This window comes from Pongo pygmaeus, chromosome 18 (assembly GCF_028885625.2).
Source record: "Pongo pygmaeus isolate AG05252 chromosome 18, NHGRI_mPonPyg2-v2.0_pri, whole genome shotgun sequence".
NCBI classification, from domain to species: domain Eukaryota; kingdom Metazoa; phylum Chordata; class Mammalia; order Primates; family Hominidae; genus Pongo; species Pongo pygmaeus.
The window spans coordinates 54054687-54072772 of NC_072391.2; the positions used below are offsets into that span (position 1 = coordinate 54054687).

The 18086-nt window shown below is 47.3% G+C and overlaps 1 protein-coding gene across 4 annotated transcripts in view; it reads left to right on the top strand.

Moving 5' to 3' along the window:
* The window catches only part of SLC12A3 (solute carrier family 12 member 3), a 50510-nt gene extending 47250 nt beyond the window's left edge, over positions 1–3260 (top strand). For all 4 annotated transcript variants that reach the window (XM_054454312.2, XM_054454314.2, XM_054454313.2 and 1 more), the window contains exon 26: positions 699–3260. In XM_054454312.2, coding sequence (XP_054310287.2) covers positions 699–840 — 142 coding nt within the window. In that variant the 3' untranslated portion in view covers positions 841–3260. The remainder of the gene's footprint in view (positions 1–698) is intronic.
* The last annotated feature ends 14826 nt before the right edge of the window (positions 3261–18086 follow it).

The following is an 18086-nucleotide window of genomic DNA, read 5'->3' on the forward strand; positions in this document are numbered from 1 at the left end:
GCAGGTGGCCCGATAGGGAAGGGTCACCCACTTAACAAATATATACTGAGCCTGACTGTATCAGACTGTGCTCTAGGCACTGGGAAAAGGGGGGTGAATAAGACAGATCTGGCCTGCTTGTGAGCGAACATTCTAATGTGGGGAGACAAGCACATAAATCAGAAGATGCTGTTGGGACTGTGGAGGGCTCTGAAGGCAGTAAAGTGGGGTGATGTGAGGAAGAGGCGTGGGCAGCCTGCCCTGAAGGAGTGATCAGGGAAGGAGGTGGGTGCACTTGCCTGACTCAAAGGAAGTGACCAGGTGCAGAGCTGGGGCCGCTCCTTTCCCGGTGGGTGGGGAGAACGTCAAGTGCAAAGGTTGGAGGCAGGAGTGAGCTTGGCATTTTTTTAGGAATGGAAAGAAAGCCACAGGGCATCGGGGGTGAGCAAGGCGAGGGTGGGAGGAAGTGAGGTCGTGGGCTTGGCAAGGACTAGATCCCACAGGGCTTGTGGGCAATGGCTTTGTTTAGAAACGCTTCATGGCAGAAGGTCCATTCTGGGTCATGTTTGTGCGGAAAGTGGGGAGGTCATTCTTAGGGTGGGTGGAAGGAGCTCTGAGGGACAGTAAACAGACTCGCTGTTCTGAAAACAAACCGGGAGCTGGGCATGTGGAGAGGCCCCGTGGTAATCTCTCTTCTGCCACTTTTTCATGCCTTGCAGCACTTTGCCCATAGGGAGGAAGGGGAAGTGCCCCAGCTCGCTGTACATGGCCTGGCTGGAGACCCTGTCCCAGGACCTCAGACCTCCAGTCATCCTGATCCGAGGAAACCAGGAAAACGTGCTCACCGTTTACTGCCAGTAACTCCAGGCTTTGCCATCCCTGTCCACAGCTCTGAGTGTGTGGGATGAGTTGGAACTCGATTGCCTCTGGTCCACAGGGATAAGACTCATGTTCTGTTGCACTTTAAGTGACAGCATCTGATGATCTCACCGAAAAAGATGGTAGATTTCCAAATCTGGCTGGACTCCACTTCCATGGGACACATTCCCTGGGTCTTGTTTTTATGGGCTAGAGAAATAGCAGATGGAGCTGCAAGGAAAACTCTCTAAAGGATCCTATTCCTTTTAAAGGATTTCTTTTGATTTCGATGACCATTAATTAAGAGTTCAGTCTTTGATTTGTATGCAAATTGGAGTCCGAATCCTGGGCGTGAATCTTGACCGTTTCTACAGACCTTCCTGGGTGAAAGTTCCTAAACCATGCCCTGCTTCCTCCAATAGGAGAATGGGAGCCTCACCTGTAGGACCTACAGGCTCTCTAAGGAATGCAGGGCTCTCTCTGAGCCTCCACAGCCAGGCAAATATATATATATATATTTTTTTTGAGATGGAGTTTTTTCTCTTGTTGCCTAGGCTAGGGTGTAATGGCACGATCTCAGGTCACTGCAACCTCCTCCTCCCGGGTTCAAGCATTTCTTCTGTCTCAGCCTCCCGAGTAGCTGGGATTACAGGCGCCTGCCATCACACCCAGCTAATTTTTGCATTTTTAGTAGACACAGGGTTTCACCATGTTGACCAGGCTGGTCTCGAGCTCCTGACCTCAGGTGATCCACCCGCCTCGGTCTCCCAAAGTGCTGGGGTTACAGGCCTGAGCCACTGCGCCCGGCCCAGGCAAATTTCTTGAACCACTTCTCACTCCTGTCACTTTCAATAATGGGTCTTTGATGTCTTCACTGGTTCTTTGGATGAGGGACTTTTTGAACTTTTTTGGTTGCAACATACAATAAGAAATATATTTCACACTGAGACTTGCAGCTCACACACATGAAAACAAAAATGTCACAAAACAATACTTACCCTTCCCTGGGGGACATCCTCCAGTATGTTCTGTTCTGTTTATTTTTCACTGTTGGTTGCAATCCAATAAAATGACTTTGGGATCCACTCATGGGTGGGGACCCACACATTTGAAAGGCATGGCCACCTTTCTCTTGTGCCTTGCATTTGTCCACACACAGGGAGTCCGGCTGAGCTGGGGAAAGGCCACGGCTCGGTGTCATTGCCATTTTCCCAGCTCATCTCACTGGGAAGAAAAGCAGATTGACAGAACACGTGAGGAGGGGTATTGATGGCAGGAGAGTCAAAAAAGAGTTTTAAAGAAGGGGCAAGGTTGAAGGAGTCTAGTGGCAAGGGTAAGATTTCAGGCATGGTTAAGAACAGAGGACAAGGATGTCAGGAATGAAGATGTGGAGAGGGGTGTAGAGATGGCAAGGTTGGCAAGGAACAGATAGGCAGGAGCAGGTCCAAGCCTAGCCCAAGACCAGGTGAAAGGGGAGGGGAGGAGGAGCCACCTGCAAGAGATGGAAAGAGCAGGCGGCAGAGGGGGCTGGCAGGGAGGGGCTGCTAAGAGTGGGGTTGGAGGTGGGAGAGAAGCTAGGACAAGGGAGATGGAGAAAGGACCTATACCTGGCTCACAGAAAGCACTCAGGTCACTACACGTTGAACATCCCAGTGTTTGAGCCCCCAAAGCTAGGGTGCAAGAGCACTGCCATCGAATGCCAGTGGGTGAGGCCAAGTGAGAGGGTATTTGCAGCTCTAGACATAACCAAGAAGCGTAAAGTTGAGTTGTTTGGTGGTACGACTGCCTGTGCCTTCTTCCGATGGCACTGGGGTGGCTGAAGGAACAGACATCTTTGGGTTTCGTCAGCCTCCTCCAAGACTGCTGCAGTGCCTACACTTTAGGCTTCAGAAGGAGACTAAAGACTTCTAGAATTTAGAAGGAGATCTGAAGTCTCCTTTCTGGAGTTACAACCCAAAGGATGTTAGCATTTCTCAGGTCATCCCACTACAAAGCCCAGAAGGCTTGGGGCTCCCAGGCTGTTCTAAAGCCCCACTGTCTGACTGCTTCAGGGCTTGCTGCGAGGGACTGGGGCATGGCCAAGCTGACTAGGAACAGCTCTCCTGCTCCCGAGGGACCTGGAGGATGGGCCTGCCTCCCAGCCGTTGAGCTGGACCCTGGGATAATTCTTAACTCCAAATAAGGGGAAGAATGTTGGCCTTTCTAGAGCCACATGGAAAACAATTTTCTGGTTCTTCAAACCTCAAAGAGTCCTTGGTCCAAAAAACAGAATGTTTTGGCTTTGGGTATCAAAAAAAAAAATTTCACGATGTCAGAAATAGTATGTTTTTAACAATAATAACTTTGTAAAAAAATAAAAAGCTTTAACAGCGAGGCCATAAACAATGAAATGAATAAAAACTATGGTCACTCAGTCAACAGAACTTATTTGTTTTGGAACACACTGTTTTTCAACTCTGCTGAGTGTTTTGAAAAAATTAACTATTGTTTTTCCAACACTGGATTGAACTCTTCTCGGAGCCCCTACTGGTTCTGCAGGTCATAGTGCCAGATTTCAACATAAATATTTATAGGAGCCATTTATTTTCCCTTTGATTCTCTTCCATGCGTTTGCAGACTCACGGGGAACCATTTTTCTCAGCCTTTATCAAAGTCTCCCAGCATTTCCCATCTTGCCTGACACAGAGAGGAAACAGGTTGAGTGGAAGGAGCCATGGCAAGGCCACCAGGTGACTGGGATTTGAGTTTCAATGTCTCCCCAAAACTGGCTGTGTGACCTCAGATATGCCCCTTCACGTCTCTGGGAGGCCTCCAGTCTATGAAATGAAAGAATTGGACCAGAACAGGTGTCCCCAGCCAACTGACCCGACAGTGACTGTGGTTTGGCCCAGGAGTGGTTGACAAGAATTGTGGCTGCATCAGGAGGTGGGGGTTAAGGGGAAGGGGTACACATCCCTTGGTCACCCCCAACCCACTGCCCTTCCCAGCCCACCACTTCCTACTCCCCTGTGGTGTGAGCCTTTGGATCCAAGGATTTCGAGTTTCTCTAGATCATTATTTGGCCTATTAGCATAAGAGATATAGCGCCACACTGCCTCTCTGTCCCTGCCTTTGGATGACAAAATGCTTCCCATTTAGGAGTTTGTGCAGTAGGAAGTACTATCCATGAAGTCTTCCCTTCCTCTGTGCTGGCAGAGGAGGGAACCATCAGGGCCAGGGCTAGCCTCAGCCCCAGCAGCCACCCCAGCAGGGGCTCCTCCCTTCTCTCCCCTGGGATCCACTGCCCAGTTAGCTCCCAGTTTTGCCCTCAGCATTTCAGCCTTCAGATTTAGTATCCTCCCTCAGTGCCTGCCCAGACTTGCTATGGCTTTGAAGTAATTGCAGTACCACCTATTTTTCACCCAATGGGCTCTCTGCTTACCCAGGCAGAAAGCTGTGGGCCTCCTTAGCACATGGAGAGTCCCCGTGTGGACTGAATTCCCTTCTAGACCCCTGCCTGGACTGTCTAGAGTGGTGAGGGGGAGGAGGGGTTCACAGGGATGAGACCAGCTGGAATGTTCCAGAAGAACCGCCTGGCTGGGAGGCCTTCAGGTACATGCAAAGCAGCCAGGTTTGGCTCATAGCTGTGTACAGCTCAGGATATCAGGGAAAAAATGCTGCCAACTCCAAGAATGTTCACAGAAATGGGGCGCAGGAAAGCCCAGCCACTGGCTTCATTGGTAATTTCCCACTTGAAGTGAGGTTTCATCCTGTGACCGAAAGCAAAAGTACAACATATGCACCCACTTCCTAAAAGGGAGCCATCACAAATACAGTTTCTATAAATACTCTCGAAGAACCACCTGGCTGGGAGGCCAGAGAGCAAAATGTCTGATAGATGAAAGACAGCGGCAAGAAAGGACAAGTGGTTTTATTCTAACTCATAAAAGTTACAAATAAAACATTCTACGTTTGCAAAGGAGGGAGCAAACACAAGGTCAAGGGGATTAGGAAAGTCTTTATAGGGAACATGGTGTACAAAAGGGGTACACAGTCCTTGGTCACCTCCGACCCACTGCCCTTCCCAGCCCACCACTTCCTACTCCCCTGTGGTGTGAGCCTTTGGATCCAAGGATTTCGAGTTTGTCTAGATCGTTATTTGGCCTAATAGGTTCCAGAGATTGGTGGGATTCAATAGAAAGAGAGAAATGAGATCTGGGGTGGGAAGAAGGATTTCTGGGCAGCAGGGGTAGCTTGAGCAAAAGACAGGTAAGGATTGCCCCGGGCATGTCTGGAGAACAAGAAACAAGCCAGTTTTCCTGGAGTGTGAGGGAAGTGTGCATAGGAAAATAAGACTCGGCCGGGTGCGGTGGCTTATGCCTGTAATCCCAACACTTTGGGAGGCCAAGGCAGGGCGATCACCTGAGCCTACGAGTTTGAGACCAGCCTGGGCAACATGATGAAACCCTTTCTTTACCAAAAAAAAAAAAAAAAAAAAAAAATTAGCTGGATGTGGTGGTGCGCACCTGTGGCTTCAGCTACTCCAGAGGCTGAGGTGGGAGGATCACTTGAGCCTGGGAGGTTGAGGCTGCAGTGCTGTGATTGTGCCACTGCTCTCCAACCTGGGTGACAGAGCAAGACTCTATCTCAAAAAAAAAAAAAAAAGAAGGAGGAGGAGAAGTAGCAGTCCTGTCATATGAAGGGCAGAGTAACAGGCTTAATGCTGAAGGGAAAGAGAAAGCAAATTGATTTGGGTTTGGTACTTTAAGTGTGAGAATGCCCAGGTGGTCAGAACCGTGGTCATGGAGGCTGGGAAGAGCTCAAGGTGCTCCCCCGTTAGCCTGCAGCTCTTTGAGAGCAGTGACCGTAAATAGATTTGGCAGTCACGCTCATGGTCAGGGATGTGGAAGTCATAGCTTGGGTGAGATCAAGAGAGAAAGTACAAAGAAAGAACAGGGCTAGACCTTGGGAAGGGCTATATTTAGGAGGCAGAATGAAGAAGGGTCAGTGCTGAGGCAGACTTGAAAAGACCATTGGAAGGACAGGAGGAAAACTCAGATCACCGAGGAGGCACCCGAGAAGGGGATCAAAGAAGCTCAGAGTCGACCATGTAGTAGCTGTCTGCAAAGGGGCTGGAGCCGCTGAAGGTGCTGTTGAATTTGGGGTTGAGGCATCATTGGGAGCCTTGCAGTGAATAATTCGGTAAAGCGGCAGGTCAGGGGCCAGGGATTGAGGAATGAATTTGTGGGCAGGAAAAGAAAACAGCAGCCCTGCTTAGGGACTTCATACTTGAGTAAGCCAGCAATGGAGAGATTGAGGGAAATACAGTGGAAACCTGAGGGAATAACAGACTCAAGGAAAGGTGCTTTGACTGTCGTTATCGTAGGGCGTGTATTAGGGTAATGCTAGGCTATGCTGCAGTAACAAATTGCCCTCTTGATGTTAGAGGCTTACAAGACAAAGTTCTGTTTCTGTTACAAATATTCCTACCACAGTCAGGCAGCTCTTTGGGGTTCTTCTTCTCCACATCGGGACTCAACGATCAAAATTACTCCTGTCTTGGGAAGCCACCACCTTGACCAGTAGTTTCCAGCTCACTGAAGAAGGGAAAAGAGAGCTGGAGGGTCACGCACTGGCTTTTAAATGTTTCCACCCAGAAGGGACGTTATTTATTTCCACTCAAAGCCCATTAGCCAAAGCCAAATAGTCACATGGCTCCACCTAACTGCAAGGGTGCTGGGAAATTTGGGGGAAGATATGAATATTCATTGAACAATAAATGTCTCTGTTACAGAGTGAGGGTGAGTAATAGAGACCTGAGTGTATCGATAGGTCAGAGGGGAGAGATTGATGATGCAAGGAAAAGAATAACAGCAGAAAAGGTAGCAATGATGAATCAACAAAACATGGGGACATTTTTGCCACACAGCAGGAAAGGCGTAGCTGAAGTCTGGTAGCCCTGGGGTGCAAAACTCTCAGGACCCTTGCCCTTGTGATCTGCCCTGGCAGGGCCCCTGAGCACCAGGTCAGAAAGCAAACATGGAAATTGCAGGTGACATGTTTCCCAACAATGGGGCTGGCCAAGCAAAGAGGGAAGGAGAAGGCATGAGGGAGGGATTCAACAATGATGAGCGTGAGCTCCCAGTTGGATGGGGAGACCAGAAGTGAGCTGCAAGACTTGACAAGACTTGAAATGCTAGTAGCATGAAGACAAAAAGAACATGAAGGCTGGGCGCGGTGCCTCATGCTTGTAATCCCAGCACTTCGCCAGGCCAAGGCAGGCGGATCACTTAAGGCCAGGAGTTTGAGACCAACCTGGCCAACATAGTGAAACCCTGTCTCTAAGGGGAAAAAAAAAGAATTAGCCAGGCATGGTGGTGGCCACCTGTAGTCCCAGCTACTCAGGAGGTTGAGGCAGGAGAATCGCTTGAATCTGGGAGGCAGAGGTTGCAGTGAGCCGAGATCGTGCCACTGCACTCTAGCCTGGGCAATAGAGTGAGACTCTGTCTCAAAAAAACCCAAAACAACAACAAAAACATGCAGTGGGCCGGGCACGGTAGCTCACACCTATAATCTCTGCCCTTTGGGAGGCAAAGGCAGGTGGATCGCTTGAAGTCAGGAGTTCTAGACCAGCCTAGGCAACATGGTAAAACCCCATCTCTACTAAAAATGCAAAAATTAGCCAGGCATGATGGCATGCACCTGTAGTCCCAGCTACTTGGAGGCTGAGGTAGGAAGATGGCTTGAACCCAGGAGGTTGAGGCTGCAGTGAGCTGAGATGGTGCCACTGAACTCCAGCCTGGGCAACAGAGTAAGACCCTGTCTCTAAAACAAACAAACAACAACAACAACAAAGAAGAATATGCAGTTGATGTGGGAGATGGGGAGATGGAGAAGAACAAAGTTTGTGGTCAGTACGTGTGCACTTCATAGCTTGACATTCTGGAGGAACTAAACATCTTGAGCACACGAAACTCTAAGGTGTCCACCATTTGCCTATGAGGTCTACAAAGGTGGGATTTGAGATGTACCTTTTAGTTGCTGGATGGGAGGGAGACCAGAGGAGGGCCCAGGGCAGCTGAAGGGCACTCGGGGAAGGGGCTATGGACCCAACAGGCACAGGGGTATTTCAGTATCTTAACTGCTGAAACAGCTGAATGACTGCATGTCAGCTTTGAGGGTGAACATATCTGATTCATCTCTTACCCTAGGGTGCAGCACAGGGCTTAGCAGAGTAGACACTCAATAAATGCTTGCAGAATGAATGAATGAATGACGAATGAATGGATCATACCAATGAGTGGTAGAGCAAAGTGGAGACAAGATAAAGGGAAGTGAGCTAAATATCCTGAGAGTGTGAGCTGGACTCTGGAGTTGTTAAAATGGGCAAGGGGTGGAGGGGAAGCTTGTGAGCCAGTTGTCAAAGGTGCTGGGTGAGATCTTGAGAGAGATCCCTGGAGGTCACTACCTGTACCTGCAGACAGGTAAACCTTCAGATCAGAAAAGGGAGCTGAATGATGAGAGCACATGGACACGTGGGAGAGAACAACACACACTGGGGCCTGTCAGTGTGGGAGGGGGGTGAGGGGAGGGAGAGCATCGGGAAGAATAGCTAATGGATGCTGGACTTAATACCCAGGTGGCCGGGTGCGGTGGCTCATGCCTGTAATCCCAGTACTTTGGGAGGCTGAGGCAGGCAGATTGCTTGAGGTCAGGAGTTTGAGACCAGCCTGGCCAACATGGTGAAACCCCATCTCTACTAAAAATACAAAAATTAGCCAGGCGTGGTGGCGGGCGCCTGTAATCCCAGCTACTCGGGAGGCTGAGGGAGGTGAATCTCTTGAATCCAGAAGGCAGAGGCTGCAGTGAACCGAGATTGCACCACTGCAGTCCAGCCTGGGTGACAGAGTGAGATCCCATCTCAAACAAACAAACAAACAAACAAAACAACAAAAAAAAAAAAAAAAGAAAAAGAAAAAGAAATACCCAGGTGATGGGATGATCTCTGCAGCAAACGACCATGGCACACATTTACCTAGGTAACAAACCTGCATAACCTGTTCGTGTACCCCAGAACTTAAAATAAAAGTTGAAATTCAAAAAAAAGAAAAGGCTGCTAAGATATGCACCAAATTAGATGCAGGTATGCTCTTATAAGCACACCTAGGAGGTGGGCTGGGAGGGAAGAATCTCCTTCAGTGGTGTGATATTCAGGGTCCTTTCCTGGAAAAAGACAGGGTTGGTTAATGTCAGGGGTACTAGGGCAAGGCACGTATCGGGGAGGGGACTGGAGCCTGTACACATAGAACTACACCCAGGGGTTAATTCCTGAGATCTCAGTGATGGATATGGGCCTAGGGCAGGAAAGACCAACTGGGCCAAGTCAGAGATAAGAGTTGGAGGAATAAGTGCAGGTGTTTACAGTGGGCTAATAAAGACAGGAGGATAAGTCCAGGACTTAATGTGAGGGCTGAGCAAGCAGAAATAAATTCATGGAGGAGATCAAAAAGTCCCACCATTTGAACAAAAATGTTGCCTAAGCTATTTCTGGTGTCTTACACATCTTTGCTGAAGTGCTGGGTCTAGTCTGAAGTCAGCTTGGGGAAGGTGGGAGTTTTGCTGGGTGAAGAAAGAAAGTAACTAATACAGGATCAAAATCCTACTTAGGGTACAGAATATTCTGTGTACAAGAAAAGGTACACGAGGCCGGGCACAGTGGCTCACGCCTGTAATCCCAGCACTTTGGGAGGCTGAGGCCGGTGGATAACCCCAGGTCAGGAGTTCAAGACCAGTCTGGCGAATATGGTGAAACCCCATCTCTACTAAAAATACAAAAATTAGCCAGACGTGATGGCAGGCGCCTGTAATCCCATCTACTCGGGAGGCTGAGGCAGGAGAATTGCTTGAACTCAGGAGGCGGAGATTGCAGTGAGCCAAGATTGTGCCATTGCACTCCAGCCTGGGCAGCAAGAGTGAAGCTCCATCTCAAAAAAAGAAAAAAAAAAAGAAAAGGTACATGACATTTAAGATACATATTTTTTTCTTTTCTGTTTAAAGTACAACGCTGGACAGCAATCAGAATATTTAGAAGGAAGTTGTGATGGTGGAAAAAGAATGTGGCCTTCAGAGGTTACCTGGGGCCTCCAAGTTCAGCCATGACCCTTGCCCTAGAGCTGGCCTGGAGGGCGGGCTCCACCTGACTCTTGTTTGTCCTGGGTCCAAACCTGGTCAGCCAGGGAGAGCCATAAACCTGGCATGCTCTAGGGCAAAAGCAAGTATTTACTGTTGGAGAGACAACCAAATCAGGTAGATGCCTCCCATCTACCCGTCCTCTCCAGGATCTAAGTCCTTTGTTGGAGTAATCAGTGAAAGTTTCTTATGTGTGGTGGAGGTGATTTTATTTGCCTTCCTCCCACTCTTGGAAGAAAGGCTGGGGAGTAGCACTCAGAACAGGGAAGCCCAAGCAGGGTCTTTTTTTTCTTTTATTTTTTTCTTTCTCTCTTTCTTTCTTTCTTTCTTTCTTTCTTTCTTTTCTTTCTTTCTTTCTTTCTGTCTCTTTCTTTCTTTTCTTTCTCTTTCTTTTCTTCCTTTCTTTCTTTTCTTTCTTTCTTTCCTTCCCTCCTTCCTTCCTTCCTTCTTTCTTCTTTCCTTGTTTTATTAAAAAAGAGAGAGAGAGAGAGAGATGGGGGTCTCACGCCCAGGCTGGTCTTGAACTCCTGGCCTCGAGCAATCCTCCAGCCTCCCAAAGTGCGGGGATTATAGGCATGAGCCACCATGCCAGGCCAAGGTCTTTAAAAAATTGTGGTAAAAGACATAACACAAAATTCACCATTTTAACTGTTTTATTTTTTTGAGACAAAGTCTCACTCTATCACCCAGGCTGGAGTGCAGTGGTGAGATCTCGGCTCACTGCAACCTCCACTTCCCAGGTTCAAGCGATTCTTGTGCCTCAGCCTCCCAAGTAGATGGGATTACAGGCACACGCCACCAGGCCCAGCTAATTTTTTTTTTTTTTTTTTTTTTTTTTCTGTAGAGATGGGGTTTCGCCATGTTGGCCAGGCTGGTCTCCAACTCCTGACCTCAGGTGATCCGCCCACCTCGGCCTCCCAAAGTACCGGGATTACAGGTGTGAGCCACTGTGCCTGGCCTTAACTATTTTAAAGTAATTCAGTGGTATTTAGTACATTCACAGTGTTGTGCAACCATCACTACTATCTCATTCCAAAACATTCTCATCGCCCCAAAAGGAAATTCTGGACCCATTAAGCAGTAAATCCCCACTAACCCCTGGCAAACATTCATCTGCTTTCTGTCTCTATGGATTTGCCTGTTCCAGATATTTCATACAAGTAGATACAATATGTGGCCTTATGTGGCCTTTTGTGTCTGGCTTTTTCACTCAGCATCGTGTTTTCAGGGCTCATCCATGTTGTAGCATGCATCAGCACTTCATTCCTGTTTAAGGCTGAATAATATTGCATTGCGTGGATATACCGTATTTTGCTTATTCACTCAGTTGGTGGACCTTCGAGTGGTTTCCACCTTTTGTGCTATTAAAAATAATGCTTCTCTGAATATTCATGGACAAATTTTTGTGAAAAGTGCTTTCAATTCTTTTGGGTAGATAGATATCTAGGAGAGGAATTGTTGGGTCATCTGGTAATTCTATATTGACTTATCCAGCAAGTCTGGGTACACTGTAAAACTTTCTAAGGGCTGAGTTTAAGTATCAGACCCATTATTCTGCTGCCATAGCTTGGCCCCCATTGTCAGTCTTGAATGTTCTTATCCTCTGGTGTCTCCTATTCAAGAGACACTTTGAGGTTCTCAAAAACTAGCTCAGTTTTCATTTTCTTCCATTTAAAAACTGTGTATAACAAACACCTTTAAGAATCAGGTAGCGGCCGGGTGCAGTGGCTCACGCCTGTAATCCCAGCACTTTGGGAGGCTGAGGCGGGTGGATCACGAGGTCAAGAGATCAAGACCATCCTGGCCAACATGGTGAAACCCTGTCTCTACTAAAAATACAAAAATTCACCGGACGTGGTGGTGCGCACCTGTAGTCCCAGCTACTCAGGAGGTTGAGGCAGGAGAATTGCTTGAACCCAGGTGGCAGAGGTTGCAGTGAGCCAAGATCATGCCATTGCACTCCAGCCTGGTGACAGAGCGAGACTCCATCTCAAAAAAAAAAAAAAAAAAAAAAAGAATTAGATCGCACAGGGGAATAACAGGGAAGTGGGTGCCCCAAGTCCTCAAAAGTTGATAACCACAGTCTGAGATTCCTTCTTCCTTCAAACAAAAACACTTCCCCATCATGGGCCACAATGTTAAGGGAGGGTTTGCCTTGGGGGGCTACTTCTTGTACAGAAGGAAAGCTGCTTCTGGCTTAGCACGGGCAGGAGAGTTGCTGTGGGAAGGGTTTCATGAGTACGGAACAGGACGTCCATTTCCTGGGTTAAAGAAGGTGGCTTATGTGAAATTAGGACTTCAGAATGACTATAAAAAGCACAGATTCTGGTTGGAGTTTAAATTTCTTCAAAAAAAAAAAAAAAAAACAACAACAACAACCAAGAGTTCAAAAAACAAAGTACAGAAGTTCAGCAGGGCCTAAGACACCAGACTACTTCAAATAAAACATGAGTACTAGCAATGATTTCTTACTGACTTGGGTTTTGCAAAGGCTCTACCCTCACAGCCTGATTGTAAAATAAAATAGGCCTTGATTCTTCCATTCCTGTCCCCATCTCAGAATGCAAACATGAATTAGATCATAGCAGAGAGACAGCAACTCTGCAGCACTACCACATTCAAGTTAAAGAGTTTCCATGTTCCTTTCATTTCCACATTTCCAGAAATCCCATTGAACACTGTGGATTTCCCTTCAGCTTATTAACTTGCATTCTCTCACATGCTTTCTCTCCTACTTTATTTCTTTTTCCTATTTTTTTTTTTTTTTTTTTTGAGACGGAGTCTTGCTCCGTCACCAGGCTGGAGTTCAGTGGCACGATCTTGGCTCACTGCAACCTCCGCTTCTGGGGTTCAAGCAATTCTCTTGCCTCAGCCTCCCGAGTAGCTAGGATCACAGGCGCGTGCCACCATGCCTATATATATATATGTAGATATATATATATGTAGATATATATATATATGTATATATATATATGTATGTATATATCTTTTGAGATGGAGTCTTGCTCTGTTGCCCAGTCTGGAGTGCAGTGGTGTGATCTTGGCTCACTGCAACCTCTGCCTCCTGGGGTTCAAGCAATTCTCCTGTCTCAGCCTCCCAAGTAGCTGGGATTACAGGCGCCCACCACCACGCCTGGCTAATTTTTGTATTTTTAGTAGAGACAGAGTTTCTACATGTTGGCCAGGCTGGTCTCAAACTCCTGACCTCAGGTGATCTGCCTGCCTTGGCTTCCCAAAGTGCTGGGATTACAGGCATGAGCCACTAATCCTGGCCCACATTTCCTCTTGAATGAACTGATCAGTCTCCTGGCCTCGAGTCTCTCGCCCTCCATAATGACGTGGATCCATACTGATTCTGATTTGTCCCTTCTACTGCTCAAAAACCTCCCATTGTCCACAAAATAAGGCCCAAACTCCCAAGGGTGACCATTCAAAGTCTTTTCTGAGCTGGTCCCAAAACTTTTTTCCAGTCTTACCAATCACTATTATCTGATATTACCATTATCTTAATGATAATGATGTGGTCATTATTCTTATTTAAAAGTATACCCTGGCCAGGCATGGTGGCTCACGCCTGCAATCCCAGCACTTTGGGAGACCGAGGCAGGCAGATCACCTGATGTCAGGAGTTCAAGACCAGCCTGACCAACATGGAGAAATCCTGTCTCTATTAAAAATACAAAAAAAATTAGCTGGGCCTGGTGGCAGGCGTAATCCCAGCTACTTGGGAGGCCGAGGCAGGAGAATCGCTGGAACCCAGGAGGCGGAGGTTGCAGTGAGCCAAGATCACGCCACTGCACTCCAGCCTGGGTGACAAGAGCAAGACTCCATCTCAAAAAAAAAAAAAAAAAATGTTCCTGGAGTGATTTTGTTGCAGTCAGATTTGGGAACCACTGTACTGGACTCGGTCCAGTCCTCTAAATATTAATGGCTAACATTTATTGAGCACGTAGTAAATGTCTGGGTTTGTCCCAAGAACTTTAACAACTTTGTACTATTTAAGCCTCACAAAAACCCTATGAAACAGAAGATACTGTTATTATTATTCCTATTTTTCCTATTTTACACATGAGGAAAATTAGGTAGAAGGGCTAAGTAACTTGCTTAAGGTCACATAGTAAGTGGCAAAACTGGGTTTGAAAACAAGCAGTTCGGCTCTGGCCCCATGAGTTTAACCACTGAGCTCCACCTGCCCATACAAATTCTGCATATAAAGTCACTGGCACTCCATGGTGTTCAGTCAATAATTGCTGCCATTATTACTTTTATTCAAATCTCACCCATCCTTCAGAATTCAGCTCAAATTCTACGTCTTCCATCAAGTTTTCTCTGACTCCCTCTCTTCTTTTCTCAATGTAATCATAAGTCCTTCAGAAATGTATTCGACTTTGGGATAGTCTTTTATTTCTGTGTTTTTGTTAGCCTCCTCATTATACTTGTAAAGTCATTGAGAATAGGGTCATGCTGTGTTTATCTTTCTATTCCTGGCACATTTGTTGACCTGAATTTAACATTTTCCTAAATGTGCTATAAGCAGAATCACCGAATTTCTCTTTTCTTTTTTTAATTTGAGACTGAGTCTCACGCTGTCTCTCAGACTGGAGTGCAGTGGCGCGATCTCAGCTCACTGCAGCCACTGCCTTCCAGGTTCAAGCGATTCTCCTGCCTCAACCACCCCAGTAGCTGGGATTACAGGTGCCCGCTACCATGCCTGACTATTTTTTTTCTATTTTTAGTAGAGATGACATTTCACTATGTTGGCCAGGCTGGTCTCGAACTCCTGGCCTAAAGTTATCTGCTTGCCTTGGTCTCCCAAAGTGCTGCGATTACAGGCATGAGCCACCACTCCTGTCCCCAAATTTCTTTAAAAGGAGCTATCTCACTGGGAGATAACTCAAGAGAGAATCACAGAAATTGGATTGCCTTTTCCCTAGGGGAAGAAAATGCAAAATCACACTCCTAAACTTTCTTTCTTCTGAGTGGAAAGGGATAAAATATCTTCACGTCTTAAGGGGCCCTGAGGCTTGTCACTGCAGGTGAGGGGAAACCACACTACTGGCATATTTGATTTCTCAATGCAGCTGTCACCTCCTGCCTCACCGCCTCCTTTAAGGCCTATGTTGGTTTTACCTGGGCTTGCTCCACTGGTTAGCTTCTCCCTAGTTGCAAGACTACCAGATCATAATCAGTTATTATCTCCCATCCTGATGTGTGAAAAGCTACAGAATTTGTGGGGCCCAGTGCAAAATGAAAATGCAGGGCTTCTGTTTAAAATTTATTAAGAATTTAAAGATAATAGCAGAGCATTAAACCAAGCATGGGGCCCCATCCACTACATGGGTCCCACACCCAAGAAGCCAGCTTTGATGAAAAAAGGGTTAGGCCAGGTGATGGCTCGTACCTGTAATCCCAGCACTTTGGGAGGCTGAGGCAGGTGGATCATTTGAAGCCAGGAGTTCGAGACCAGCCTGGCCAACATGGTGAAACCCTGTCTCTACTAAAAATACAAAAACTAGCCTGGCGTGGTGGTGTGCACCTGTAATCCCAGCTACTTGGGAGGCTGAGGCAGGATAATTGCTTGAACCTGGGAGGTGGAGTTTGCAGTGAGTGGAGATCATGCCACTGCACTCCAGCCTGGGCAACAGAGCACGACTCCGTCTCAAAAAACAAAAAAAGGTCAGAGCCTTCTCAGCCGACCAAAACCACTTGCAGAAAGCTGAGTGTGGGGACAATTTATTTCCAAAGCCCTCAACCTCTCATCTTAATATAAACACAGCTGAGAAAGAAATCACCCTGTATTGTGTATTATATTAAGATTGACTATTGTGGACTGAATTGAGTCCTCCAAAGAGATGCTGAAGCCCTAACCACCAGTACCTGTGAATGTGGCAGCATTGGGAAATAGGGCCTTTGCAGATGATGGAGTTAAGATGAGGTTATTAGTGTGGGTCCCAATCCACGATGACTGGCACTCTTATGGAAAAAAGAAATGTGGACACAGAGCCAGACATGCACACAGGGAAGATGATGTGAAGAGACCTGCAAAAGGAGAACCCATGAGAAGATGAAGACAGGTTGGGGTGATGCTTCTATATGCCAAGGAACGTCAAAGAGTGCCAGCAGGCCGGGGGTGGTGGCTCACGCCTGTAATCCCAGCACTTTGGGAGGCCGAGGTGGGCGGATCATGAAGTCAGGAGTTTGAGACCAGCCTGGTCAACATGGTGAAACCCCATCTCTACTAAAAATACAAAAATTAGCCAAGCGTGGTGGTGGGTGCTGGTAGTCCCAGACACTCGGGAGGCTGAGGCAGGAGAATTGCTTGAACCTGGGAGGTGGAGGTTGCAGTGAGCCAAGATTGTGCCACTGCACTCCAGCCTGTGCAACAGAGTGAGACTCTGTCTCAAAAAAAAAAAAAAAAAAAAAAAAAAAAAAAATCAGCCACGCGCGGTGGCTCACACCTGTAATCCCAGCATGTTGGGAGGCCGAGGCGGGCAGATCACAAGGTCAGGAGATGGAGACCATTCTGGCAAACGGTGAAACCCTGTCCCTACTAAAAAATACAAAAAATTAGCCAGGCGTGGTGGTGGGCACCTGTAGTCCCAGCTATTTGGGAGGCTGAGGCAGGAGAATTGTGTGAACCCGGGAGGCAGAGCTTGCAGTGAGCCGAGATCGTGCCACTGCACTCCAGCCCCAGCGACAGAGCGAGACTCCGTCTCAAAAAAAAAAAAAAAAAAAAAGTGCCAGCAAACCACCAGGATAGGAGAGGGGCCTGGAAGATTCTCCCCCGAGGCCTCAGAAGGAACCAGCCCTGCCGACACCTTGATTTCAGACTTCCAGTTTCCAGAACCAAGACAATAAATTTCTGTTTCTTAAGCCAGGAGTTCCCAACCTTTTTGACACTAGGGACCAGTTTTGTGGCAGACAGTTTTTCCACAGGCCAGAGGTGGGGTGGGGGGGGGGGGGGGCATTGTTTCAGGATGATTAGAGCACATTACATTTATTGTGCACTTTATTTCTATTATTATTACATTGTAATATATAATGAAATAATTATACTACTCACCATGGTGTAGAATCAGTGGGAGCCCTGAGCTTGTTTTCCTACAACTAGACGGTCTCATCTGTGGGTGATAGGAGACAGTGACACCCGAAGTATGTTGCTTATGTCGAGTCTACCCATTTTGGCTGCTGTCCCTGCAGAAAACCCTGCTTCACAGAGACAGGATGTTGCAATAGGCCAGGCGTGAAGGCTCACATCTGTACTGCCAGCACTTTTGGAGGCCAAGGCAGGTGGATCACTTGAGGTGAGGAGTTCAAGACCAGCCTGGCCAATATAGCAAAACCCTATCTGTCTCTACTAAAAATAATAAAAAATATATATATAGCCAAGTGTGGTGGTGCACTCTTGTAATCCTAGCTACTCGGGAGGCGGAGGCATGAGGCACGAGAATTGCTTAAACCAGAGAGGTGGAGGTTGCAGTGAGCCGAGATTGTGCCATTGCACTTCAGCCTGGGCGACAGAGTGAGACCCTGTCTCAAAAAAAAAAAAAAAAAAAGGATGTTGGAAATGAAAGCAGGCTTTTCACTGCTTTTGTGGCCATCTCAGGATTAAAGCCTAGACTAACCCAGAACATGTGGAGATCTGAAGTTGTCTCAAACAAACTGTTTTTTTTGTTGTTGTTGTTGTGTTTTTGTTTGTGTTTTTTGAGATGGAGTCTCGCTCTGTTGCCCAGGCTGGAGTGCGATGGCACAATCTCGGCTCACTGCAACCTCCACCTCCCGGGTTCAAGCAGCTTTCCTGCTTCAGCCTCCTGAGTATCTGGGATTACAGGCACATGCCACCATGCCCGGCTAATTTTTGTATTTTTTAGGAGGGACGGGGTTTCACCATGTTGGTCATGCTGGTCTGGAACTCCTGACCTCGTGATCCGCCCGCCTCGGCCTCCCAAAATGTTGGGATTATAAGCATGAGCCTCCTCACCCGGCCTCAAACATACTTCTAAGGCCACCAGATGCAGCTGTACAATTGAAGTACATACACTTGCCATTGTAAAGCCTGCCACCAGATGCAGCTTGTCACT